At 40.0% G+C, this 27,244-nt stretch overlaps 1 protein-coding gene across 7 annotated transcripts in view; it reads right to left on the reverse strand.

The window, feature by feature from the left end:
* Nucleotides 1-27,244, reverse strand: part of nrxn2a (neurexin 2a) — a 367,204-nt gene that overhangs the window by 88,565 nt on the left and 251,395 nt on the right. For 2 of the 7 annotated variants that reach the window (XM_027176771.2, XM_027176770.2), the window contains exon 1: nt 10,033-10,650. The exons of the other annotated variants lie outside the window; for them this stretch is intronic. In XM_027176771.2, the coding sequence (XP_027032572.1) occupies nt 10,033-10,336 (304 nt within the window). In that variant the 5' untranslated portion in view covers nt 10,337-10,650. Of the gene's footprint in view, nt 1-10,032; nt 10,651-27,244 lie in introns of those variants that run through there. 7 annotated transcript variants of the gene reach the window in all.

The raw sequence follows: 27,244 nt of genomic DNA on the forward strand, positions 1-27,244 counted from the left end.
TGTTGTTTAATGAAATTACGGAGAAGCGATTAGGATGACAGGAACAGCTGAAAATGTATATTATTCATATTCATAAACTGTTGTCATTACGGTTATCTTTAATGTTGCTTCCTCTCAACAGATGATACGACACTGAAGTGAACACTGACAGAATAAAGATGTTCGAATGTCTGTCCATTTGGTGTTAAAGATATTGTTTCTCTCTATGTCTCAGATGAGCTGGATGAATTAAATTATTTACATAAATTCAGGTAAATGATGCAACAGAGGATCCGCTACATTAGCCACAATGGACTCTTTTTGGGTGGGAACTCCTATACACATCTGGGCGCCACTATTACACACGATTTTGCAACTCAATGGGCTTTCTTTGGATGATAAAAGTGTTGTTAAGAGCAGTGGTATGCTAATAATACTTATTTGGTGTAAGACTACATACAACTCTTTTAAACCTGCCAGCCTTTTCTCTTTAGTATGAGCTTTGAAACTGAAAAGAAAAAAGAAAATAAAAAGGAAAAATTTACTTTATACGGTACTTTGTGTGTTGGAGTGAGTGAGTGAGTGAGTGAGTGAGTGAGTGAGTGAGTGAGTGAGTGAGTGACTGAGTGAGTGAGTGAGTGAGTGATTAAATGAGTACTTGCGTGAGTGTGTGTGATTGAATGAGTAAATGAGTGTGTGATTGAGTGAGTGAGTGGGTGATTAAATAGGTAAATGAGTGAGTAAGTGTGTGTGATTGAATGAGTGAGTGGTTAAATAAGTAAGTGAATGAGTGAGTGAGTGATTGATTGAATGAGTGAGTCAGTTTGTGAGTTAGTGATTAAAAAAGTGAGTGAGTGAGGTAGTGAGTGAGTGAGTGAGTGAGTAAATGAGTGTGTGATTGAATGAGTGAGTGTGTGATTGAGTGAGTGAGTGGGTGATTGAGTGAGTGAGTGAGCGATTAAATAAGTAAATGAGTGTGTGATTGAATGAGTGAGTGGTTAAATAAGTAAGTGAATGAGTGAGTAAGTGATTGATTGAATGAGTCAGTTTGTGAGTTAGTGATTAAATGAGTGAGTGAGTGAGGTAGTGTGTGAGTGAGTGAGTCAGTTTGTGAGTGAGTTAGTGATTAAATAAGTGAGTGAGTGAGGTAGTGAGTGAGTGTGTGAGTGAGTAAGTGAGTGAGTGAGTGTGTGTGTGTGTGTGAGTGAGTGAGTGAGTGTGTGTGTGAGTGAGTGAGTGTGTGAGTGAGTGTGTGTGTGAGTGAGTGAGTGAGGTTGTAAGTGAGTGTGTGAGTGAGTGAGTGAGTGAGGTTGTAAGTGAGTGTGTGAGTGAGTGAGTGAGTGAGTGAGTGAGGGAGTGAGTGTGTGTGTGAGTGAGTGTGTGAGTGAGTGAGGTAGTGAGTGAGTGTGTGAGTGAGTGAGTAAGTGAGTGAGTGAGTGTGTGTGTGTGTGAGTGAGTGAGTGAGTGTGTGTGTGAGTGAGTGAGTGAGTGTGTGAGTGAGTGTGTGTGTGAGTGAGTGAGTGAGTGAGGTTGTAAGTGAGTGTGTGAGTGAGTGAGTGAGTGAGTGAGTGAGGGAGTGAGTGTGTGTGTGAGTGAGTGTGTGAGTGAGTGAGTGAGTGAGTGAGTGAGTGAGGTTGTAAGTGAGTGTGTGAGTGAGTGAGTGAGTGAGTGAGGTTGTAAGTGAGTGTGTGAGTGAGTGAGTGAGTGAGTGAGTGAGTGAGTGAGGTTGTGAGTGAGTGAGTGAGTGAGGCTGTAAGTGAGTGTGTGAGTGAGTGAGTGAGTGAGTGAGTGAGTGAGTGAGTGAGGTTGTAAGTGAGTGTGTGAGTGAGTGAGTGAGTGAGTGAGTGAGGCTGTAAGTGAGTGTGTGAGTGAGTGAGTGAGTGAGTGAGTGAGGGAGTGTGTGAGTGAGTGAGTGAGTGAGTGAGGTTGTAAGTGAGTGTGTGAGTGAGTGAGTGAGTGAGTGAGTGAGGTTGTAAGTGAGTGTGTGAGTGAGTGAGTGAGTGAGTGAGTGAGGCTGTAAGTGAGTGTGTGAGTGAGTGAGTGAGTGAGTGAGTGAGGCTGTAAGTGAGTGTGTGAGTGAGTGAGTGTGTGAGTGAGTGAGTGAGTGAGGCTGTAAGTGAGTGTGTGAGTGAGTGAGTGAGTGAGTGAGGGAGTGAGTGAATAGATAAATGAGTGAGAGGGTGAATGAATGAGCAGGTAAGAGTGGGTAAGAGAATGTTTGAGTAAGTGAATAAGTGAGAAACAGCCTTCTGTGTATGTAGCTGCTTCTCTCTCCATGAGCTAACACTGATATTACCAGTAAGAAAAACAGTATTTTCACTGCATTTAGCTCCCTTTAAATGCAATCTGTCTCTCATTGACCCAGTTATTTTAAAAAAAATAAGAAACTATTGACTGCTGTTTGTTAGCTGTGAAATATAAAAATACATTTTTGAGGCTTAGTATCTGAAACAATAAAATGTTTGCTGAAATTAAATGAATCAAATTGTTTACTGTGGTCTTTGTAGCTAATAGCCTTGAAGAGATTCACATTAACTGGATGTTTTTAAAACCCTGTTATCATTACACACACAGGCCCAATTAAAACCGTACGACTTGCATCTTTTATTGTGCCGCATTCCTCATAAAGAAGTAGCTTGTTAATTTCTCTGAACAGATTAAAACAGGTTTCAACAAAATATTACATAAATATGCATAATAATATGGTAAATGATAATTATTACTCAGAATGGCTAAGAATTGCTCCTTTGGTCATATAACTGCAACAAATCTAATTAAGTGTAACATTTAGGTGGTGAATCATATTATTGGGTCATAAAATAATAATAATAATAATAATAATAATAATAATAATATAATTACTATAATTATTTAATTATTATTATGATTTTATATATATATATATATATACATATATATATATAATAATAATTTAATAATTTAATAATGATGATTTTATATATATATATATATATATATATATATATATATATATATATATATATATATATATATATATATATATATATATATATTATTATTATGGAATTAATAGCAGGATTGGAGCTATGATGCAAACAGGCCCAATAAATAAAGCCAACAACGTAGTCTACAGGCTTTACAAAGCAGCTTTGATTCACTGCTCCAGAGTAGTTTGCCATGGATGATTCTGATCTTAGTGCACTTGTATAAAAAGATGCCCAGGCACCATGAGCATGATTTCACCCCTCACAGCTCACAGCACTGATCTTCAGCTTTACTGAGACCTCCGGGTGCAGTCCTCAGTGAAACCACATGCCTGGGTTTCCTCTATCTGCTCCGTGTTACATTCAGAGCCAGCATCCCAGAGGGTAATCAGTGAGGAGGCGCACAGGGAAAGTCAACAAAATTATGCCTGAAAATGTGGCTACAGTCTGCTACTAATGCTGTACACATAATGAGCATTTAAGAGCTCTTCCTATCCAGTGCTTACAGCACACACCTTGAAATTGCCTGCTAGATACAATCTAGGACTGGGTAATGTGGGAGTATAGGTAGAAGATGAAATGCTGATACTGCCAATGCTATTTTGGTGCCTTCTCTTAAAGAGGTTAGCAAGAATAAAAAACAAAAATCGTGACTTTAGTATTTCGAGGTACTAGCTTGGCGAGGAGCCGTTTTAGAGACGTTCCAGCTAGTAAAACTCTTTTATATTAAGCTTACTTCACATTTATATGATCTAAAATTTCGAAGGTACATCTGTCAAACAGCTAGCACCTTATTATAGTGTAAGATCAAATGCTATTTGTGTCAATAAGCTTCTGTGATAAAGTTATTGTTTTTTATTATCTCTTAATCACGTCAATTTACTAACGAATGAGAAAAATATTTGGAGCCTAGACCACAAGACCACATTATAAACAGTAAGTCTTAATTTTCTCAATTTCTCTGTATGATCTAAACGAGATAGCTTTAGTATTTGAAAAAAATGAACACAAACATGCCTTATATGGAAATGGCTATGTCGGGTCAGTGATATTTAACGCTAATGTAGAATTTCATCTACGACTACTAGGACCTCGTAAACAGCGATCACGACAGACGTCATAAAAAGAAACATGGAAATATAACAAAACTTTTTATTGAAATGGATTTACACATACTAAATGATACATCTGTAATAAAAATATTACAGAAATTTCAGTGTCGATTTGGGGTCACTTGCCCAAAACATTAGTGAGAAAATATCACCACATTAGGCAAATGATGTCATGAAGGGTGAAGTTATTGTTGCCAAAATCCCGGATAGAACTGTATTTTACCGAGGTCACTAAATGTTAATTATAGTTCCAACAACCAACACACTTGACTCTATTCACAGGTCTGTGGTATTATGGTCAAAGCCTCGACTTCAGGGTTAAACAGAAAACAATTCAGTATCTTTCTCAATAGTTTGGTGCTAACAGGATTCACATTCATCCATTTTTCCTTCTTGACTATCTGTTATTCGTTGGTTCTATCTGAATGCTGGGGTCACATGCCACTTCAGAGCAACAGCCCTAGATCCAGTTATTTCTTTTTTTAAGGATCTACATTGTAGAAAATACTTGCAGGCCCAACAGTGGAGTTCAGAGAATGCAAAGGTCATGGTTAAGTGCTCCCTCATTACAGCTCCGTATTCAAGTCTCTGTAAGCAAACAATGAAGCAGTCAGACATAACGCACCATTTTCTCCCACCAATCAATTACTCCTGTTTCTTTCTTCTGCCACCCCCTGAGCAGTGGATGCACTGAGCCCAGTTTGGCAGCAGTAATAGGATTCGCATTTCACTGGCGTGAGCCGGCACAGATAATGTCTAATCTATAGCGTGCTCACTGCTCTGCAACAAGGGTGGATCCCGCTGCGCCAATGTAGCCTTCATCCATCATGGCCATGGAGCCTGGCATTAAGGGAGAGTGTGGCACAGTGCCCAGTATAGATCACGGTGTGTCCTTCAAGGCTTGGAAAGGACTAGTGTGTGATGAGGACAGTGAATGAGAGAAGCTGCACACCTGCTTTGTATGGCAATGGCTATGAAAATGCAAATCAGCATGCACAGGCTGACATAAGTGAACAAACAGGACCCGCTGCTTGTCAAACATCTCGCCTGCATCAGCACACGGACCACTGGGTATAAGTGAAAGGGAGGGGCTACTCCAGCAAACAAAATGGTGAGAGAGAGAACAAGACAGAGACAGAGATATGATGCACACTGTTGCAGACGAGTGCTCAGAGATTGCTGTTAAAAGTCAGCCGAAGATGGATGAATCTGCAGGTCAGGAGGAGGTCAAGATGAGCACAACCTGCCTGGAGAGCTGCTCTCAGTGGTCAGAACAGAACAAAGAGCCTGAGATCCAGGGAAGATCTTGACGAGCACAGACGTTCAGGGTTGCTGCATTATTAATGAACAAAACAGTATACAGTTCAAAGAGCAAATGTCAACTAAACTGCAGGGCTACTTACAGTTTTTGGTTGTTTTACCCAAACTGTGGTTGTAATTATTAACGACAGCACTGACTAATGCTCTGCAACACAGAGACAACAATAATAATGACATATCCTACAGACAAAATCAAGTCCACAGGCGACCATACTTGATGTATGCTATAGGCTAAGAAAAAAAATCACTAAATCACTAAAAATAGTGGATTTTTTGAAGACAAGTCAACACGACTTGAATAAATTTGAACAAAGTAGCCATGTACACCGATTTCTAAGAGAGAACAGAATAATGTAGTCTGCTCTAAAAGCCAGCGCCCCCACACAACCGAGCAGCCTCACAAAAAGTCATTTAGATGATCAAGCTGAACATCTCTGACATAACTGTGCCACTTACCATGTGATTTTTATTTTTTCATTGATTTATTTGTAAAATTATTTATTCTGGTTGTTAAAAAGTACACACTGAAGACACAGTGTACATCAAATATGCTAATCCTGAGGTATTTCTATCTGATGTAAAGATGCAGCGATGAAACTGTCCTACTGTCACTACTGTCACAATGTGAGTCAAACACAGAAGAGGTAATATCATCCATCGTCTTGTTTCAACAGGCCTCTGTCTCATTTTTGACCAGTAGACACAATAATTATCATAACTGTCTAAATAAAGCACCAGGATTGCACAATATCTAGGAAGGCAAATCAATAAAACTTTGCCTTTTATAAATATCTGTGCAAATATTCATTCATTTCTACCGCTTATCCAAACACCTCGGGTCACGGGGAGCCTGTGACTATCTCAGGTGTCATCAAGCATCGAGGCAGGATACACCCTGGACAGAGTGCCAACCCATCACAGGGCACACACACACTCTCATTCACTCACACAATCACACACTACGGACAATTTTCCAGAGATGCCAATCAACCTACCATGCATGTCTTTGGACCGGGGGAGGAAACCGGAGTACCCGGAGGAAACCCCCGAGGCACGAGGAGAACATGCAAACTCCACACACACAAGGCGGAGGCGGGAATCGAACCCCCAACTCTGGAGGTGTGAGGCGAACGTGCTAACCACTAAGCCACCGTGCCCCCTCTGTGCAAATATATTTTTTTTAAATCGTTGGTAACTCAGCAACAGGTAATTAATGCATCAACAGAATGGAAAATGGAGGAGTGAATAAGGATTTTTTGAAGATCAACACTTTAATGTCCGATGTTCTATACACGGCTGAGTGAGACTCTGCCCCACCTGCTCCTGTGAACGAGCCACCGGTGCTGCACGTGGTTAATGGATTTCTCAGGTTGGGTGAACAACCTGTGATTTGTCGACTGCAAATTAATTCAACAAAGTCCTAACGTTGAGCAGCGACATTTTGCGTGATTTATGGAGCATAATCACTGCATGTGAAGGGCTATTTGTGGCTACAAATATATGATTTATTAAAAATGCTGAGAAGTAAAATAAAGTCAGTAATAATGCAGGTCAAGAAAGTCATTTTGATTCAAAAATCCCTAATAGTGACCCTAATAAACTATAATATAATATAATATAATATAATATAATATAATATAATATAATATAATATAATATAATATAATATAATATAACATAATATAATATAACATGTTATATAACATAATATATAATTTCTACTATTATTTTCATCTGCTTATGTATTTTTTATATCCATCGTAAATCCATCATTTGTGTTGAAAACTCTTCATGTTTTTATTTATTTATTTATTTATTTATTTATTTATTTATTTATTTATTTATTTATTTACAATTGTGTGGTTTCAAGCAGGTTTTCGGACACCACTGACAGCTAAATCTTTTAATAATTCTTGATATTTTCTCAGAAATTTTGAATTATTGTGTGAAGTCTGGGTCCTTTTTTTCCCCCTTGCATCCATCTCTGGATCCACAGCGACCCTGACCAGGATAAAACAGTTATTGAAGATGAATGACTGAATAAATGAACATTTATGTCCATTCCCTTAAAGCTTGCAATAATTCTGGAGGTGACTCCAGTCCCTTAATAGTTGGCAGTTAAATTGCACGGTATGTAATAGATACTGATGTCTTATTTCATAGCGGTTTTTCAAATTTCCTTAAAAGATTCTGGCAAATCTTTATTACATACCTAAACAAGATACAAGACATGATCTGTAAGCCCACTGTGTAGCCCGTGGCTGTCAAATGGAAGGTCGCTTTGAAAGCCTATGATTGACGAGACATTTGTCACATGATGTGAATGTCAGAACTATGAGTGACAGTAGGCTTGACACACATTTCCTCCCCTCGAATCAAATCCCATTCGTTCATCGCTCCGACTCCTTCAGATCTCCCAGACCACCACAATGCATCTAATCTACATATCAATTCCATCAATTTCCTGCCACTTGGTGGAACGGCACGTGTGGAAGATACAGACCGATTGAATATAGCAAATTGGTCAATAATGGTGAATGGTTTGGAGGCTGCTTCTCTTGTCATACGGCTGACAGGTTTAAAGATGGTGGCCAGATATCCTGCAATTTGCATGGATTAAACATTCATCTCATGCATACTGAAAAAGGATTTATTCATTCTAAAATGATCTTAATGGACAAACAGAATAATTTGATGGGTGTATCTAAAAAGAACAGGGATTATTATCTGCTATTTGCAGCTGGGGACGACCTATATTACAACGTAATTAAATGAACAAGTCAAATTGAAAGGCTACACTTTATCAACTAGTGATTGAACCCGTCAATTGTGTAACCGAGCCAGAACATTAGCAGGGTTAATGCTGTGATGTTGGGATCCTGTAATAGTTACAAATCAATCACCAGTAGCACAGCATTGTATAATAAAGAGACATTTAACTTAGGTCTTCTTTTGTGTAGTACGGACAGAAGAACCTCGGCAGCAGACAAATGGCTGGTCTAGACGAGATTAATGTTGAGATGGATATAGATATATAGTATAGTGAGAGCAGCAATTGCTAATTCAATGAAAAAAGGAAGGCTGAAAGATGTGGAATTGATAGGCTGCTGACTGTGCAGAGTGGCTTAGCCATTGTTCAAATGCGCTATTCAACATGCCCGTTTATAACTATACCTCGGTGATGAGCTGTCCGATGTAAAGGACATCTTGATTGCTACTTTATTCCATCTATATTTATTTCTCTAAATCTCTGAATGGTCAACAGCATCAACAAAAATTTTACTTGACCCCATCGTACTAAAAGGCATCTATTTGGGCGCTCGTGCTGGTATGCCTTCGGAGATAAAAGGTGTTCTTTAAATATTTATTTAGCAAGTTTAATCAAAAGTACTTTTGACCGAATAAGGCTATCTGAGTGTTGAAAGCCCTTGTTAAATATCCATAGTCTAGATTTCAATGTAGAAACACGTGTGATTCCAAAAAAAATCAGGCATTATCTGGTGGTACCCTTTGTGATGAGATGATTTTGTGAACCTGGACTTAAGCTCCCAGTGATTGTGATTATACATACAGTATACAGTATACAGTGTACAGTGCAGTGAAACTTCTTATGTAGGATCTCCTAGATTGAAAGAAGCTTTGCAGTGCTCGTATTTGCACTCTGAACATACCGATCAATAACCCAGAACCACTTAGCCTCCACTGCCCCAAGTATGTGAATAAACATATACATAGTTAATTTCTTAGCCAAAGGAATGTTTCCATATAAAATGACTAAAGTGTCTGCTTCATTAAAAGCACGGTAAGGCGATGTTTACTGATGTGGGTTGCTATTTTGTAATTATTCTTTATTCATTAGACTAATAGCTTTTGAAAATGCTGAAAGTAAACAGAATTTGCATCTTGTCCAGTGACAGTTAATACACATATTTATGTAGTCAAGCAGCTGTGAAGGGTACTTTTGTCTCAAAAGCTTTGGGAAATCTTAGAAGATTTTGGAGATCCTCCAGTTTTACAGTGGATGTAGAGCTGGCAATAGTTGCAAGATCCAGATGCAGCTCTAAACCCCCTTGTATGACCGAGAATAAGACTTATGGACTTGACAGGAGACTTGATGCCAATGTTTCAAACGAGGTTCTCTTATATAACTGGCCCTATACTTTAGTACTCTGTACTAATTCCACACACAGGAAATAAGGTTTCTCATTAACACCATACTATACAGTACATTCACCATCATACACCATGAACGCAGATACTGCAAATAACAGAGCTGCATTTGGAGACAGGCTGTCCACAGACTATCTCTATCATACAGCGAGCAATGACTGACTGACGTAACATTTAAAAGTACTGAAAAGGATAAAAAGCTCGTCTTCATATCTGTCTCTCTGGTAGATCTGCAGCAAAGCAGAGAGAGTCTGAGACCCCTCCCAATGTGATCCATAAAGAGTAGAATAGAGGCAAGGATCAAAGCATGTGTGCAGGAAGCAAGGAGTGCTGCAGAACGCCATGATACCAATCATGGCTGCATATACCAAAGTGAGAAGTGATCTCAACGGCAAGAGCTCGAACCTAATAAAATTGCTTTAATCGTATCGGTGCAATGTAAAACTGAGATGAAAAGATGGTGAGGACACGACATGAGGACTTACCGTGGCCCCCTCTTGTGAGGAAGGGCATCCTGTTGATGGCGATGGGTACAGTCCCGTGCTTGTTATGGAAGTGGTGGACGTGGTGTGTGGTGCTCAGACTGGAAGATACCCGAGCATTGGCTGTTCTGTCTGGCAAGGAGACTAGAAGGACCAAAGATAATGCAAGCCTCCACCAGGTGCCCAGACCCATCAAACCTGTTCCCCCACACTCCCAGCCCAGCAGCAGCACCTCCAACTTAGGGCAGGAAGTACCGCACCAGGCCCTGCCACCTCCCATCTGTCCCAGCTGCTGCACAGGAGACATCTCAAAGAGGGAAGCCCATGTCGGCCATTATCCACAGGACAGGTAAACAGCTCAGCAAAAAAGGTGTGATGGACAACAAAATATATATATATATAAATATATCTATAAAAAAAGCCCAGCCTTCAACTCTTTTGCAGTAGATTTCCAAAGAGCCAAAAAAATCATTGAAAAAAAAAAAGCTCCTCAGTGTCTTTTAAGTCTGACTTCAAAATCCAACGAGAAATAAATCTGTTGCTGTCCTTTCTTTGGTTCAATTCCCAAATTATTAAAAAGACAAAAAAAAATTCAGGGCAGTTTGTCTGCAATCAAACAAATCTATGCAATCTTACCGGAATCATAAACATCTGTAGAGGCAATTCCCATAGGCTTTCTCCTGAAAACTACAACAGCCAATAATTAATGCATCAGAACGTTAAAAATCGGCTTAATTGAGCAAAGAAAAAGTGCTCCAGGTGACTCTCTCTCTTTTCCTGTTCTCTCTATTCCAGCCTCAGGTAGAGCTTATGCTCTGTTAAGACCACTCTCCCTCAGAGGGCGGCCCCTCCACTGCAGAGGAAGTGATAAGAAACATCCCAGGAGGAAAAATGGGTTATTCTACAAAGATGCAAAGATATAAAGAAAGAAAGGCAAAGAAAGCTAAGAAAGAAGAAAAAATGGTATGGGATGACAAAGAAGGGCAGCAGGAAGGAGAACTCTGATGGAAAGAAAAAGCAGCAGATGGAGAGAGAAATCTGCTGCAGCGCGGCAGCGGGAAAAATCAGTAAATAAATAAATAAAAGCAAGCTCCACATGAGTCCTAGAATGCGCTGGTAGCTGTAATAACACTCCTCCTTGAAGCTCTCACCTTCCGGAGCCTGAGCCGTAGCAATGGAGCGAGTGCCGAGACAAGCGACGGAACGTTCACCGTAAGCAGTCGAGATTCTCTCTCTCTCTCTCTCTCTCTCTCTCTCTCTCTCTCTCTCTCTCCCCGTCTCTTCTCTCTCAGCCGCTGACGCGTACTCTGTATTGATTAGCGCTGCTTTCCATCCCCCTCATTTCTCTCCTTCCTGTTCCCTGCTCTCTCTCCTCTCTTCTCCTAGAAACGGACACACTCCCTAGGACACTGATGATTCCCAGAGGAGAGGCAAGTAAAGGTGTCTGGAAAACTGCTTGCTGATGTTGCACAAATTTTTAGAGGCTAATTAAAATCAAAAACTGCCAGATAACACATCTTCCTTTCCTCCAACGTAAATCCTTGACAGAGGTAATACCAGGATGGCCAGGATAGTGAGCAGAGAGCACAGAAACGCCGACTCTTGGCTGTTCTCCATGGACATTCAGACCAGGACACAGAGTCCTCCTTCCTAAACCATAGGCAATGACTATCACGGCATGAGAGAGAAAAGAGAGGGGAAAGAGAGCAGCGTAGTGTGTCTGTAAGAGAGGGAGGGAGAGAGAGAGAGAGAGAGAGAGGGAGCAGGGAGGGAGGTGGAGGAGGCAGGCAACGCAGCACATAAGCACACAGGCAGACATAGAGACAAGCCATAAGAAAAAAGTATCAGATACAAGGGCTTGCAAAACAGCCAAGCCAACAAATCAGAGCTAATGTTGACTCATCATAGTGACGGTAAAGACACTAAGACCGCAGTGTAGCGCATCCAGAATTAGCAAAATTATATAGGGTAAAATCAGTCTCTTAGGATTTTGAGGATAATAAATAAAACTATTACAGTATGTAAAACTGGCAACATTCACAAGGTCCAGATGTAGCCTTCCATCCCTTGTGACCAAGACAGCATCACTTGGTTCTCCATCATGAAAGAATAATATACACCAGACTTGATAAGAAGGCTCATGTTTTTACTCTCCACTTGTTCCAACACCATAAAGCAAATCCATTGCGTAGGAAATTAGTTATGTTAGTAAATGGCTGTCTTATTAAAAAACCAACCTAACAACTAGTAGGGTGCTAAAGTGGCATCTAAAAAAAAACCCAGCCACATAGTGATGAAACAATGCAGCTCTGTTCAAATAAGAGTCAAAAGTCTAAAAGAGAAAGTGCAGGAGAGAGAAAGAGTAGAATAGAGAGAAAGATTGACTCTGTGCAACCCCATACATCAGATAAATCAACCAGGATAGAGATCTCAGTTGGGATTGCCTCGTCGGTTGAAAGGGTGTGCTAAAAAAAAAGGCAGAACAGAATGGAGGCAGTGCCACCTTTCATGGTGACAGGAGGGGATAAGCGGGCCATTACTCAGCCACAGAGAGGAAAAGAGGGAGCGGACCATCGCTAGTGAGCCAAGGCTGATTGAGGAGTGGTGCACACGAGAGGGGAGAGGCGACTCCTTTTCACAGCACACGTATCCACAGCGTGTAAATCCTGGCTGTCGGGTTATGGCTAAAGGCTGCAGTTAGCCACAAAGTTAAAACGAACACGAAGTTCCTCTCATCGAGATTTACCCCAGGTTAAAGAGAGTGGGGGCAACTGCACAGCTCTAGTCGACTCTCATTCCTCTTTACACCGAGTGCTTGAGAGATATAACAGATAACCTTGAGACTAGGTGAAATGTCTTGTATGGCTTTGAACATGATCTTGTCAGGAGAGGGGAATAGTGAATGCACAAGATTTACATTTTTCTCCTCTCCAATTTACTCACTTGCCAATTCCCACCCACCAGCCAGCTCTCCCTTATCATACAATAACTAACAACCAAGGCTAAAGCTTGACACATGCTTCCTCCGAGACATGTGAAGCCAAGCAACGGCATCTTTATCAAGCTTGTTTATGCTTATTTCAGAATAGCGTAACACACCTACAGCAAAGCGATGTCTGCCCTCTTTCTCATACATACTCACAATGTTGAAGTGAATTTATATGACCTGAATAAGTCTTTAAATTTGATTAGCTACAAAAAAAAAACAGCTGTAGGGGATCGATAGGGTGCCTAGTGTACAGTACAGTAGCAATGCTTTAGAAGGGGAAAAGTAAAAGAAGTAAGGAATAAATGAAAACAAAATGTGGCGCTATCACCGTCTGATGATTTTGCGATAACGTCCTAGCACATCCAAAAGTCTTTTAATCCACATATACTACAGTACAGTCATTTTCCAATAATTGAAAATGATGTTATTTTTGTATTTGTTATTATTGATCAAGTCGTTTATCTGTTAATAGTTTAACGTTTGAAATTGTGGTGCAATGGCAAAAGAAGTATAATGTGTCAACACACAGCAATTCACACACTCCACATCACAATCCATGAACTTCACATCATATTCCATAAACTCCATTTAACAGCACGCACCGTGGCCACCGTGGACTGGACTGCGCTTTTACTGAGCACTTATTACTTCCACGTCGTCCAGCAACTGACTGAACAAACACGTGTTCACGAAGTAGAAAAAAACTCTCACAGTTCACCACTTCTGCGCTCCGTTCACTGGCTATTCTTAACATTACCGGGTCTTTGTATCATTTATGTGGTAAACACGTAACTGTTTATAGTTTCGTGAGATCTTGCCGAGCCCGCTGTGTGTTTGTAAATCACCTGACCTGGGCTGGTTTCAGACCTTGACCTTGCCTGCTGTTTTGGATTTATTGTTTTTGTGCTCATTTGCATCCGTGGCCCCTTCTTGTGAGGAAGGGCATCCTGTTTATAGTGATGGGTACAGACCCTTGCCTCACGTGCATCAGGCTGTTCTCTCTGACAAGGAGACTATCAAGACCAGAGATAATACAAGCCTCCACCAAGTGCCTAGACCCATCCTGCTTGTTCCATCCCACAGAAATTGTACCAGCTACGATCGTCTTCCGTGGGATGATTTCGGACCTCCACTGAGACGAGGCCGACTCAGTGAATCCTGAGGCATCTAGAGATCTACCAGCTCTAGTCAGACTCTGTGATACTTAAGAGGAGGCGTGAACTCCATGTGATCTTTTGCAACTATACAACATTTGTTTGACTGTATATTTATAATCCCACCCTCCGGTGTCACCCATATGAGGATGGGTTCCCCATTGAGTCGGGTTCCTGTCAAGGTTTCTTCCTTACCATCTAAGGGGAGTTTTTCCTCACCACTGCTGCCTGAGTCACCTCAGACTTGCTCATCGGGGATAAATACAAACACATTATGAACTAAATCGATCAAATATTAATCTTGAATTTTGTATTTTATTGATCTTTATATTATTCTTTATATTAACCTTTTGTTCTATGTTTATGTTCAGGCTAGCTGCTTTGAGACAATGTCAATTATAAAAATCGCTTTACAAATAAACATGAATTGAATTGAACTCCCATCCCAGAGGCAGCACCTCTACTGTACGTCCAGATGCCTAAGCGTCTCTGTTCTCTTCAGACAATGATTGATGTCCAAAAAAAAAAAAAAAGGAAACCTGAAAAAGTGACATATCATACTTTTGCCCTTTTATAGTTACATTTAATGTTATAGAAAATCCTTGAACACACTTTGTCAACAACACACTTGGCTTTGTACCTAAAATTATAGCTTTACTTCTCACTCTTACAAAGCACTTTGTAACACAGCAAACGCCTCTCATAACTATTAAGGAAACATCTCCTTATAGAAAACCTCACCAGGTTTCTACACGGTTCTATGTTAAATAAGATTACGTTATGAGCTGTGAATAATAATGCTTTAAAAAGAGTTCATTACTATAAAGCTTTGATTTAAATTCTAGGCTACTGTCATGTTACATAAATCAACAGGGCTGTGGTACACAAACTATTAGAAACTGGAGCAGCGATAACCACAAAGAGTAATAAAGACAGGAAAATTATGCAAGCGGTCATTTATAAGACGTGCTCTCTTTTGTTGGGTCAGCAGATCAGAGACACCCACCACAGCATCGATGTTATCTTCATGAGGGTTCTCCAGGATGAAAGACTAGTATTAATCAATCTGCCTGCCCGGGGTGGCTCATCACGATAAGGAACGATGGTATCTGTGTGAACTGGGACATTGTGTGAGGCATCCCTGAGTTTAACCATCTGTTTCCTGGCATCCGTTACTGCCGGCCATCCTCTCTCTCCACAGCCCGCCAACTGACTCGCTGCCCAAAGTTCAAACGGCATGCCGAGAACATGATGGAGAACCCACAGGGGAGCAAATCGTCAATCATCTCCCTTTTCACCAGCTCCAGAATTTCAACAACTTACCATATTAAAGCAGGCTAATGTTAAATCCTATTTTTTTCTTTCATACTGAACACACACAGGCTGAAAGTGCTTTCTCACAATAGTGCAACCCAAAATAAATAAAGAACCAACACAATACAAACTGTCTTTTTGCTATATTATTAAATACCAGAGTAAGAAGGAATTAATTCAAATCCCCTCCAGAACTTTTGAATTTAATTTTATAACAGCTAATCTCTCGTGACCTCCTGGGCTCCCGTCGAAGATCATCATGTTTTTTTTCCACTGAGCCATTTATTTTTATCCCCGCATTTTCAAGTACCGTGTCATTTGTGAGGAAAACCAACAACGTAATGGGGTACGTAAAAGAGGGAAAGACATCATTTCTGCTCTCTGGCATCCTATGCTTTTCGAACCGAGACATCGGTGCAGTGGCCTCCGGGGATGAAGCAGTCGCATTAATAAAGGCAGTTTTGGCATAATTACTCTTGATGCCTGCCTTCTCTGGAACTAATGGCCTGCGGTTGAGAAATCTGCTTGATTTAATTCGCCTTACAACCGCGGCACCTCACAATGCTATTAAGGGGGCAAAGAGGAAGTGGCATGTTCAGGGCAAATACAAGGCTACACTGAGATAACAGGAAGACTCTCTGGAGCAAAGACAGGGTGTGAGGTTAATCCTGTCCTTTGCATATGAAGGAGGAAGCCAGTAACTTATGATCAGTTAATTAAAATGAATAATAATTAATAATAATACTTAAGCAAGGTCGCGTCACATAGAGGTGAGGTGTTTATATGGAATATTTTTTGAGAAACCAATCCACATTGATTTCTCAAAAAATATTCCATATAAACACCTCACCTCTACGGTGCAACAGGCACCGTGACCAAATCCACAGCTTGATACCAATCTTGGAGGGTTTCAAAAGGCAAGGAACAGGACGGTAGACTCAAATAAACAAGCGGCATCGTCTAAGCCGGAATTCAATTTCCAGTTGGCTTGAAGAGTGGACAGTGATTGTATTGATCATTCATTAAAAGTGGCAGGAGCTGACTGGCTTGAGATGCAGAAAATGCTCAAGCTCATGTGTGCCAAAGCCTTTCCCACATGGTGTGGAGGTGAGGTGGCCAAGGTTGTCTCATCAATCATCATGGGTGGTACAAGAATAAGTGTGTGTGTGTGTGTGTGTGTGTGTGTGTGTGTGTGTGTGTGTGTGTGTGTGTGTGTGTGTGTGAACTGAGATCCAGGTGTCACCAGAAGCAATCCCAGCCACCTGTGACAGAAATACTACTTCCTATTACATGAAATGTGAAGCCCTAAGAGCAAAAGCCAGGACTTTGAATGTGTGGCTATCGTTCTGACAGAAACTGGCCTTGATTTCAGGTTCTCGTTAGAACACAAAAGCTAATCAAAGGTAATTTAAACCTAAAAACATTCAATCATCCTCTCTACCGCTTGTCCTTCTGGGTTGAAGGAAACTGGAGCCTGTTGAAGGAGACTCGGGGCACAATGCAGGGTAAACCCTGGACAGGGTAGCATTCCAATGCAGGACATAATCAACCCCTAATCCTTGGTAATTATTATATAACTGAAAAATGCTACAAAAAAACAAACAAACAAACAAAAACAATGAACAGCAAAGTAACCTGAATTCTGGGAGATTAAGTAAGCCTTTGCTGGTGCAGTTCCCATCTCGTATGTTAATGCAGGGCAGTAATGCCATCTGCAGTCATATCACACACTGTATAATCCTCTTAAACAGCAGTGTGTTTGCTGCGTACATGATGTTACTCACCATTTCCCCTGGATGTGGCTACACAGAACCAGTTTTATTTAGTAAATTTGTAAAGCTGATCAGCTTCCATTGCAAGGCTGAGAGGCAGTGCCTACAGTGCTTCAGTAAGTATTTACCCCCAAAATGTAGCCTAGAATACGAAACTGATGGGAAAAGGTCCGTCATTTTCAGAATTATTTAGGAATGAAAAAAGAAATTCTAGTTGTGATTGACAGATGTTGCCACACATATATATATATATATCAGTTGCTACTAAACCGAATCACATCAAAGTAAATGTAATGTTTGTAAATTAATGGGATCGTAACACGTGGCATGAGTGATCACAGTGAGGTGATGAAATTACCCAAAAAAAAAAAAAAAATGTAAGTAACAAAAGAAATCCTTTAGGTGGTCACGGTGGCTTAGTGGTTAGCACGTTCGCCTCACACCTCCAGGGTTGGGGGTTCGATTCCCGCCTCCGCCTTGTGTGTGTGGAGTTTGCATGTTCTCCCCGTGCCTTGGGGGTTTCCTCTGGGTACTCCGGTTTCCTCCCACAGTCCAAAGACATGCATGGTAGGTTGATTTGCATCTCTGGAAAATTGTCCGTAGTGTGTGAGTGTGTGAGTGAATGAGAGTGTGTGTGTGTCCTGTGATGGGTTGGCACTCCGTCCAGGGTGTATCCTGTCTCGATGCCCGATGACGCCTGAGATAGGCACAGGCTCCCCGTGACCCGAGGTAGTTCGGATAAGCGGTAGAAAATGAGTTAGTGAGAGAAATCGTTCACAGTTAGCGAGAGGTACAATGATTAAAATTCTTCTTGCAAACCACCAACTTTGATATCTTCTGATTTTACCAGCTCCACAAGTTGCCTTTCAAGCAATATGTCATCAATGTATACACCCTAACACTGCAGAAATCAGCAAATGCAAACAATGCAGCAACCACACCTCAAAAGCACAAGATGTGTAACTCTGCTACTGACTGACGGAAATCACTCCGAGAAACAGATATCACGGATTTGTTAGCATGAAGGTAGGACGTACGCAACAGCAGAGCATTGAAATTTGTGAAATGAATACTTCATAAATCACACCACACTATAGAAGAGGTCTGTTCTCAACACATTATTTTGGCACTTGTTTCAATAATTAGAAGAAATTGTAATGGCCACGTTTATCACAGCATTTTTGATAATTCTGTTCATCACGGTTATCTCCATCACGGCAGATGCATTGTGCTACTAATAGCTGGTTTAAACACATCTAAATAATTACAAGCTACAAAAGGATGCTTGAAAGTGAATGGAAAAAAAAGAGAAAGCTATCAAAACATTAAGTCACCATTAATCATAATTAAAGATAATCTACAGGCGTACTGATAGAAAATTGTCTCAATTAATGTCAATGCAGCTGAGTGGATTGAAGCGAGGCTTGTGTTTTCTCCAGGTGCAGTGTACACCTCCTGTGCTATTATTTGTGTATGTGTGTGTGTGTGTGTGTGTGTGTGTGTGTGTGTGTGTGTGTGTGTGTGTGTGTTTGTGTGTGTGCACCCTGCAGAGCAGTAAGTGAGTGAAAGTAGAGGAGTATGGCATATTTAGGTGGAGGTGGAGGTTGTGTGTAGGTGGGACTGTCAGGCAGGATCGAGCGCAGTGAAAATCTCTGAATGAGATTTTTGCTGAAATGTCTGGTCATGCGACAGTAAAGTGACAAACACACACTGACCCTGAGATGCAGCTGCCATCAGACGTGTCCACCGTTCATGGAAGAATTGCAGCAGCATTGCTTACTTATATGTCTTAAATAGATATAAAGAAACAAAATCTGTCCATATAATCTGTAGACTATTCCAAGACGATATTGCTTTAATATTAAAATGCACGAAAAGAACCACTCGCTGCAAAACAATACACCTACCACGGGGTGGAGTCAGACTTACCTGGGAGAAGTCAAGCGCTCGTCCGGTTGGTGGGGTGGGATTCGGTCTGGAGAAGTGTGTTTAATTTGTTGTTTCGTGTTGTACACCGTTTGTGCGAGGTAGGGTAAGATTTAGACGTACAGTACAAGAGGATCCAGTTTTACCCCTTGGACTGCAGAGAGTACTCTTGCACACACTGATGACTAAAAGATTTCAACACACAAGATTCACTTAGCCCCAGACTGCAGAGGGTGTGCTTAAGGATAATCATTCTGAAGCGGTTCGGCTGGCAAAAAACGCTAAGAACCGTGGCTGTAGCTGAACGACCGGAGATTTCTGCAACAAAAGCTGAAACAAGAAAACCTGATTAAATATGGAAAATGTTCTAAAATTTCTAATCATAGAGATGCTATGGTAAAAAGAGACATTTGGAAATCTTCCTAACTATCTCTGGAACAGTGTGTGCTTAACACCGAACATGTCCCCATTCTTAATCAGTCAGAGTAGATCGATGCTAATGCTAACAGGCCTGAGAGAGCGATGAGCAATGCAGGCTAACAGAGAGCCTATTCATCAAACACCTGCGGTGGCCCGGTTGCCAGTTCAGGCCCTCCCTCAGGGTCAGGACTGAGCGTGTGATAGATGCCTTTCATATGCTCTGCCCACTCCTCGGCACACACGTAGCCTGTGGCCTTCGGGGGCAGGAACTCATTTAAACATCACCAGTGAAGTGTCTGCATATAAACACACCATGGAGACCTTTATCGAGCAGGAAAGCATAATAGCAGCAGGGTAATTATACATTCACTGACCACTTTATAAGGAATACAATGTTGATGTCAGCTGTGCTGTGTTGTGTTTTATTTTGGCCGTTTTGTTTTTCAGAAACTGCTTGCTTATAGCCTGAGATTTGCAAGCACAACATGTTTTAGACTTTGCACAGGCTTTGCACAGGATGGTGCACAAACGGTGTCACTTCGGCAGGCAGAAAACCCTTTGTAGATGAGAAAGGCTATACTGGTTCAAGTGGACATGAAGGCTACGCTAACTCATAAAAATGTGAAGCCTGGTGAGCTGGCCTGCAACAGTGGAAGACCAGATCAGGTTCCACTAAGACATCTAAGGCTAGAGTAACCACAGGTTTACCAACACTGGAAAACTGGAGACAGATTTCCCCCATTCTGATGTTTGATGTAAACATTAAATGATACTCTTGACCCTGTATCTGCATGTTTTCATTTACCGCACTGCTGCCACATAATTGGCTAATTAGATAATTGCATGAATGGGCACGGAGTTTCCATAAAAACTCTTTGTACTGTGTATTTGACAGACTACAGTTCCTCCTGTCTAATCTCTGCACCTCAGAGTGCAGTGAACTGAATGCAGCTCCTGCAGTGTCAGCTTTCTGTACTTCTCTCATTTCCTGCCTCTGTCCTATTTGGCTCCAACCTGATCCCAGTTAGGTTAGTTTTGTTCCTTCATCCAACACTCCACACTGAGACCTACCGTCCTCCAACGCAACCCACTCAATCCGATGATCTAAGACACTTTATTAGCCAGGGCAAATCTGTCAAAAGCAGTGAGAGTCAACACCCCATAACCGTGTACTGCGTTGGCGAGGTATAAACAGATGCTCCATGGGCTACACCCTAAGGCTAGGTTCCTCAGCCCACGCTAACCCACCACCACCGTATTTCAGCTTGCTGTCCATCTGTCAGGAGAATAAACGAGTGGGTGATGAGGGCTTGGCCCATTTGGGCCCCTGCAGCCCGGAGTAAACAGTCCTGGCTGGACGCAATGCTAGCAGGCACTGTGAATCATGTCACTTGGCAAAAGCAAACAAACAAATTAGCTTTCCAGTGAGAGGTGGCCAGGCTTTCCACAGCCACCATGTGTACCCGTGAAGCAAGAGGAAATGAAAAGGTTAGGAACAAGTGAGCAACTGGTTTAAATGAGATGGAGATGTCAACAGGGTGCTGCAAAGAGGTGCAAAATAGGAACAACTGGCCAGGTTTATTATAATGTGCAGAATGGGTACGCGCTCAAGAATGACCCTACTGCCTATAGGCAATCAGTGACGCAAATCTGTAGTGATGGGGAAAGGTATTTTTAGTTTTTGCGTGTTAGGAGTGACATCTTTTACCTCACAGATTGGTGAACGTATTCACTGTATGAGTTACTCCCATTAGAGCTTTGTATGAATAATAAATAATAAATTCATTGCCAAGAACATAAAAAAGTCGCAGCATGTCTACACCCCCAAATGTAGTAAAAAAAAGGGACATTGCCCTAGATATTTTATAGATTTATAGTTTATCACAATGCTGTTGATGTATTTGCGCTTATATTGATGGTTCCTATGGCAACAGGATTTTGTTCAGCTGATGCTCCAGATAACTGAAAATTGTTAAAGTGTAATGGAGTAAAACCCTTAAGGACATGCTATTATAAAAACGTAATCAACCTCGAGCATCACACTACTTCATCATTGATTCATTTCCTAAGATAGCACACCACCTTCGTGCGTCATTCCTTACAAATGCACCTTCATTTCTTGTTAAAGACAGAGCTATTAATTAAAAATGACCAAAGCACTAGCTCAAAAAATTAAGATTACACAACAACAGCAGAAAATTGACTTAGTCCTAAACCTATTCCAATTTCTAAGCGGTCACAAATCTGCTGCTTGTTTACAAAAAAAAGATGTATTATGACTTATATTACAGTGTCATGATGACATAGTCTTATGGTCATGATGTCATGACATGTCACACATCAAAATTAAACTCAGGCTAATTTAGAGTCAGAGAAAACATATGCGTCACCCTGTCCTTACAGTGTTCTGGCAATGCCATAGATAATTGTAGAAATTTCATAAATACTCACATTAATCTTAAAGCCTGAGCAAATTTACACAACTTTACAACGAATGCTAATCACTGATGAGCCTTCACTCTGTAACAGTGTCATCCAGCAGGTTTTCATCTCAAGGTTGCCACCAAGTGATCGACTTCAGCAGACAAATTTCATAGAACAATTTTTGGATGTTCTCACCTTTGTTCAATATTATTATTATTATTATTATTATTATTATTATTATTATTACATCTTATTCAGTCCAAATCATTATTACCATGTCAATCTGACATACCACGAACGAATATTACTACCATTTCAAATTCATAGCACTGAGATAAAACCCATAGTTATGAGAATTATTACATTAATCAGCTTGATATTAATAAAAAAAAACACAATTCATAAAGAACAAACCTGAGATATTGGATTCTTACATCAAATAAAAGTGCACAGAGCTGCATAGTGTGTTAATTTGACTGTTTAGACCATTCAAGGATGTTTTCTACTGAAATCCATATGTGGCTGACGATATAAAAGGTGTTCGACTCTCTAAATAACCTACCATGTAATCCTTCATGTTCCTTAGACAAATAGATGCAAATTACTGTGAAGTTTAAACCCCAGACTCTCCAGGCGCATTATATTCTCTTTTGAAATTCTCTAGCTGAAGGGCTTGCCGTGCTCTCTTCAGTTTAAATCAACACCTCGTCACAGTCCATTAACAGTCTGATTGCCAGGTAATTATTATGCTCCTAAATTAGATTTGACCACATTGAAAGTAAATTAAGTAATCATGCATTAACAGGGTCTCATCCAATGGGAAGGCTGTTCACACACATTAGTATGATGGCAAAGAAAATAGGTAAGATAAAACCTCAGCGGTTGGCCTGGTTACCTGCTAAATGAAACGCTACGGGCTTAACGGCTAAGACGGCTCACAGGCTCGGATTTATTATTGGTTTGCATGTGGAAAAACAAGTGGAAACATGATAATACCGCCATAAAAGGGAAACCTGGTTTATTCATGGCCTGTGCGATGAGAGCCAGAAATATATCTTATCCATGTTTGAGGCACTTTTAAAGGCTTTTATGCTCAGGAATCTCTGAATGTCAAATGAGGATGAGGTTCCCTTTTGAATCTGGTTCCTCACAAGGTTCCTTGCTCTTCCATCGAAGTCACCACAGTCACCTCAGGCTTGTTCATTTGGGGATGAATCCAAACACATTTTAAATATAACTCTAATATTAATCTTTGTATCATATTAACACTTTGTACTATAATTCTTATGTTCTGTAAACCTGCTTTGAGACAATGTCCATTGTTAAAAAACGCTATACAAATAAAATAAAATCGAATTGAACAGAATTGAAATTGATAAAGTTAGACCCCTCAGTGTGAATGACTACAGCTGGGAAATCACAATTACAAGTGCAAATGTAATAGATGAGTCGTGTAAGCTCATTAAACTGGGGTCACAGGAAAGTACGGAAATGTCCAAGATTCCAAACGAAGCCGCGTTTTAATCAAAAGAAGAAACATTAAAACTGTGAGTCATCGAAAACAGACAATAGAAAACCAAACGGACAAACAATTTAAACACACACGTAGAGAAACGTCTCGAACGGACAAGGAGTAATGTGACGTGTAAAGAATGTAGCAGGTGCATGTACAGCTAGGTAATGCAGCTATTTGGGCAATACAAAGGAACATAGGAAGATAGGAACAAATGAATAATGTAGTTCAGTCACATCAATCAAAAACACACAACAGGGGAACACACTCAGGTAGCAAAGCGGAAGACTAGCACCGGAGAGAAGGGATACTGAAGGGAAGGAAGCGGTGGAACGATAAAACTTTCACAGAAGGGAAACATTCTAGACGTGAAGGCATCCGAGATCAAAATATACAGTACAATGAAATAAAATAAAAAAAAGGAAGAAACTAAAATATTTTTTTTCATCCAGTTGATCTTAATCCAAAGTTCCTTAAAATAAAAAGTGAATTAAAAGTTCAAATGAATCTAAAGTATCTAAAACTACTCCAAATGATGATTTCTTATTACCATGGTAACATTGGATATATATATTCTTAGCCTACTCTCATCTCAGATGCCAACAGATTTTTAAAAAGTCTATCTTAAAAAGGTTTTCATTCAGGTAACACGACACCTTCAACACAGCCGCCGTCTTTAGCGTTCGGATCGTAATGAATTTGTTATTACACGTCATCTAGTTTCAAATTGCTGCTTCACTTGTTATGTAATTATGCACATGTGGCACAAGTTGCAGTTTTAATTATAACGTGGTTCTCCAGATCTGAACCGGCTAAACTGAACTGAAAAATAAAGACTGTAATAAAGCTGTTATGATTTTGAGATTGCAGTCAGAGGTATTCATACAGGAACGACACGTGAATATATGCTTATTAGCACAGCACATAGATCTCCTGTCAACATTTATTTAACAGAAAAAAATATCACAGAGATATTTATTACAAATCCCAGTGTCTAATGTCACCGAGTGGCACTTTAAAAGCTCTTGAGAGTTATAAGATAAAGCACGTGTTTAATTTGTGTGTCATTAATACAAGGGAATTGACCACGTATTCATCACCGGGATGGCGTCGTCTTCGCATGGAGCCACTGTAATGCGGCGATATGACACTCTTACATTAATTTACATGTTCTCATGCCAATGTGTGCACAACCGCGTTCACACCAGGTGAAAAATTACATTTCTTCGGAACGTTCGTTCCCGAAATGATTTAGGGTTGTGTCTGTGTACTTGGCATTAATGATGATAATTTCATTTGAGTTGCTCACAAAGTGATTAAACACCAGAAAAACAAGATTGTGAACGTGTAATTTGCCAGGACAAAAAAAAAAAGAAAAATAAAAAGTGTCATTTCGGATAAAGTAACGATTCCGCTCCTCACAGCCACCCACCTCTTCCTACACACGCAGCCAGTAAAGGATGATGATGCTTATGGGTGGCTGGATTCCACAAACACTGTATTTACTTCAGGTACTCTCCTACTCATATTCTCAGCAGTGCAGCCAATAAATTAGTGTCTCTGAACTGGACCATTTCCTGGCTCTCCCCAATCCAATACTGAGAGGCTGAAAGGCAAAGGATTTCTCTCTGTAAATGTGCTCCAGCCGCCACAGCCTGTGGCTTATTATGCTGTTATGAGTCCATTCCGAGTAAAGCTCATGCTGTTAAAGTGATTTAGCAGGATGGCTTTGGCAGAGGTAAAAGGAAACAATACAGCTCTGCACCAGCAGCGGACGGCTGCACTTGGCCTGCCGCTGCTCCGGAGCAGTGATGGAGCTGCAACCGGACACGGCCTTGAGCCTTTTATTCAGCCGACGGTACCTGAAAAAACTCTGAGTGCATTTGTAACCGGTGTGCATCAAGTAGGAAAGCTGAAATATATCAAATAAATGTGCCACTATCTCTATAGCACAGTGCCACTAACTTTATCTTTTAGATATTTTTTTAAAATGTACCTATCACTATGCCATTCAAAATAGAGCGGAAGAAGGGGAAGGTAGGCAGGAAATGCCCTGGGGTAAAAAAAGAGAAATGCAGCGTTCTGACAGTCCCTCAAAGTCAGCTACATCATTCCAGTTCATCACTGATCTTACAGTAGCTCCAGATGTGAGCTGGGTTGTTTGTTTAATTTTGATTCCACAGCTTATTTATTTTTTTAAAAATTATTTTTACTTTGCCTGTGACATTTTCAGGAACAAATTAAAGTGATTTCTACTTTCCAGAATATACACATACACGTACTAGCAGCCTAATATAAACCAACACATGCTAGGCTAATGCTAATGTTTATGAACAGGGTTTGTGAACATGATACGAGAAGATTCATATCACTGCTACTATTTTTTGTTGCATCCCCCAATCCGAACTCTAATGAACAGCGTGTGACTCACATTCGTACTGTATCTGTGTTTGCATCTGTTTAATAAAGCACACGATGTGATCGTTAGTATTCATATGAACTAAATAATTAAATATATCTAAAAGCATTTGCACACTGCAAAAAAAAAAAAAGATCTTAGCAAGTGAAAATATCTTGAATATGGTCAAATCTATCTAATAATTAATGTGTAATATTTAATATTTCATAGTGTATAATGAGACTATTACAAACCTGACAATTTAAAGCATGAAATAAGGAAAACCGTCTAAGAACCGGCCGAATAATGTAAGATTGTTTTACAGCAGTCTCATCATAGGTAATATTACATATATTTGCCCATTTGAAAAGATAGATAGATAGATAGATAGATAGATAGATAGATAGATAGATAGATAGATAGATAGATAGATAGATAGATAGATAGATAGATAGACAAACAAACATTCAGAGAGACAAACACAGATAAATAAACAGACAGACAGATAGTTTAATAGACAGACAGACAAACAGACAGATATATAAAAAGAAAGATAGATAGATAGATAGATAGATAGATAGATAGATAGATAGATAGATAGATAGATAGATAGATAGATAGATAGACAGACAGACAGACATTCAGAGAGACAAACACAGATAAATAGACAGACAGACAGACAAACAGACAGATATATAAATAGAAAGAAAGATAGATAGATAGATAGATAGATAGATAGATAGATAGATAGATAGATAGATAGATAGACAGACAGACAAACAAACATCCAGAAAGACAAACACATAAATAGACAGACAGACAGATAGTTTAATAGACAGACAGACAGACAGACAGACAGACAAACAGATATATAAATAGAAAGAAAGAAAGAAAGATAGATAGATAGATAGATAGATAGATAGATAGATAGACAAACAAACATTCAGAGAGACAAACACAGATAAATAGACAGTCAGACAGATAGTTTAACAGACACACAGACAGATATATAAATAGATAGATAGATAGATAGATAGATAGATAGATAGATAGATAGATAGATAGATAGATAGATAGATATGGCTTGTAATTGTAATTTTTTATATTATGTAATATAAAATGATGTAATATTTATATGTAATATTAATATTATAGTTGTGATTAATCAGGAAATAATTAAGATATATTTAATATATTATGTTATTTGTCATATACTTCATTCCTTCTGAGAACAGCTTCATAAAGACTCCACGAGGTGTTATCTGTTCATCTGCTTAAGCCATGACCAAACAAAGAGGAAAAGCA

This window comes from Tachysurus fulvidraco, chromosome 21 (assembly GCF_022655615.1).
Source record: "Tachysurus fulvidraco isolate hzauxx_2018 chromosome 21, HZAU_PFXX_2.0, whole genome shotgun sequence".
Lineage (NCBI taxonomy): Eukaryota > Metazoa > Chordata > Actinopteri > Siluriformes > Bagridae > Tachysurus > Tachysurus fulvidraco.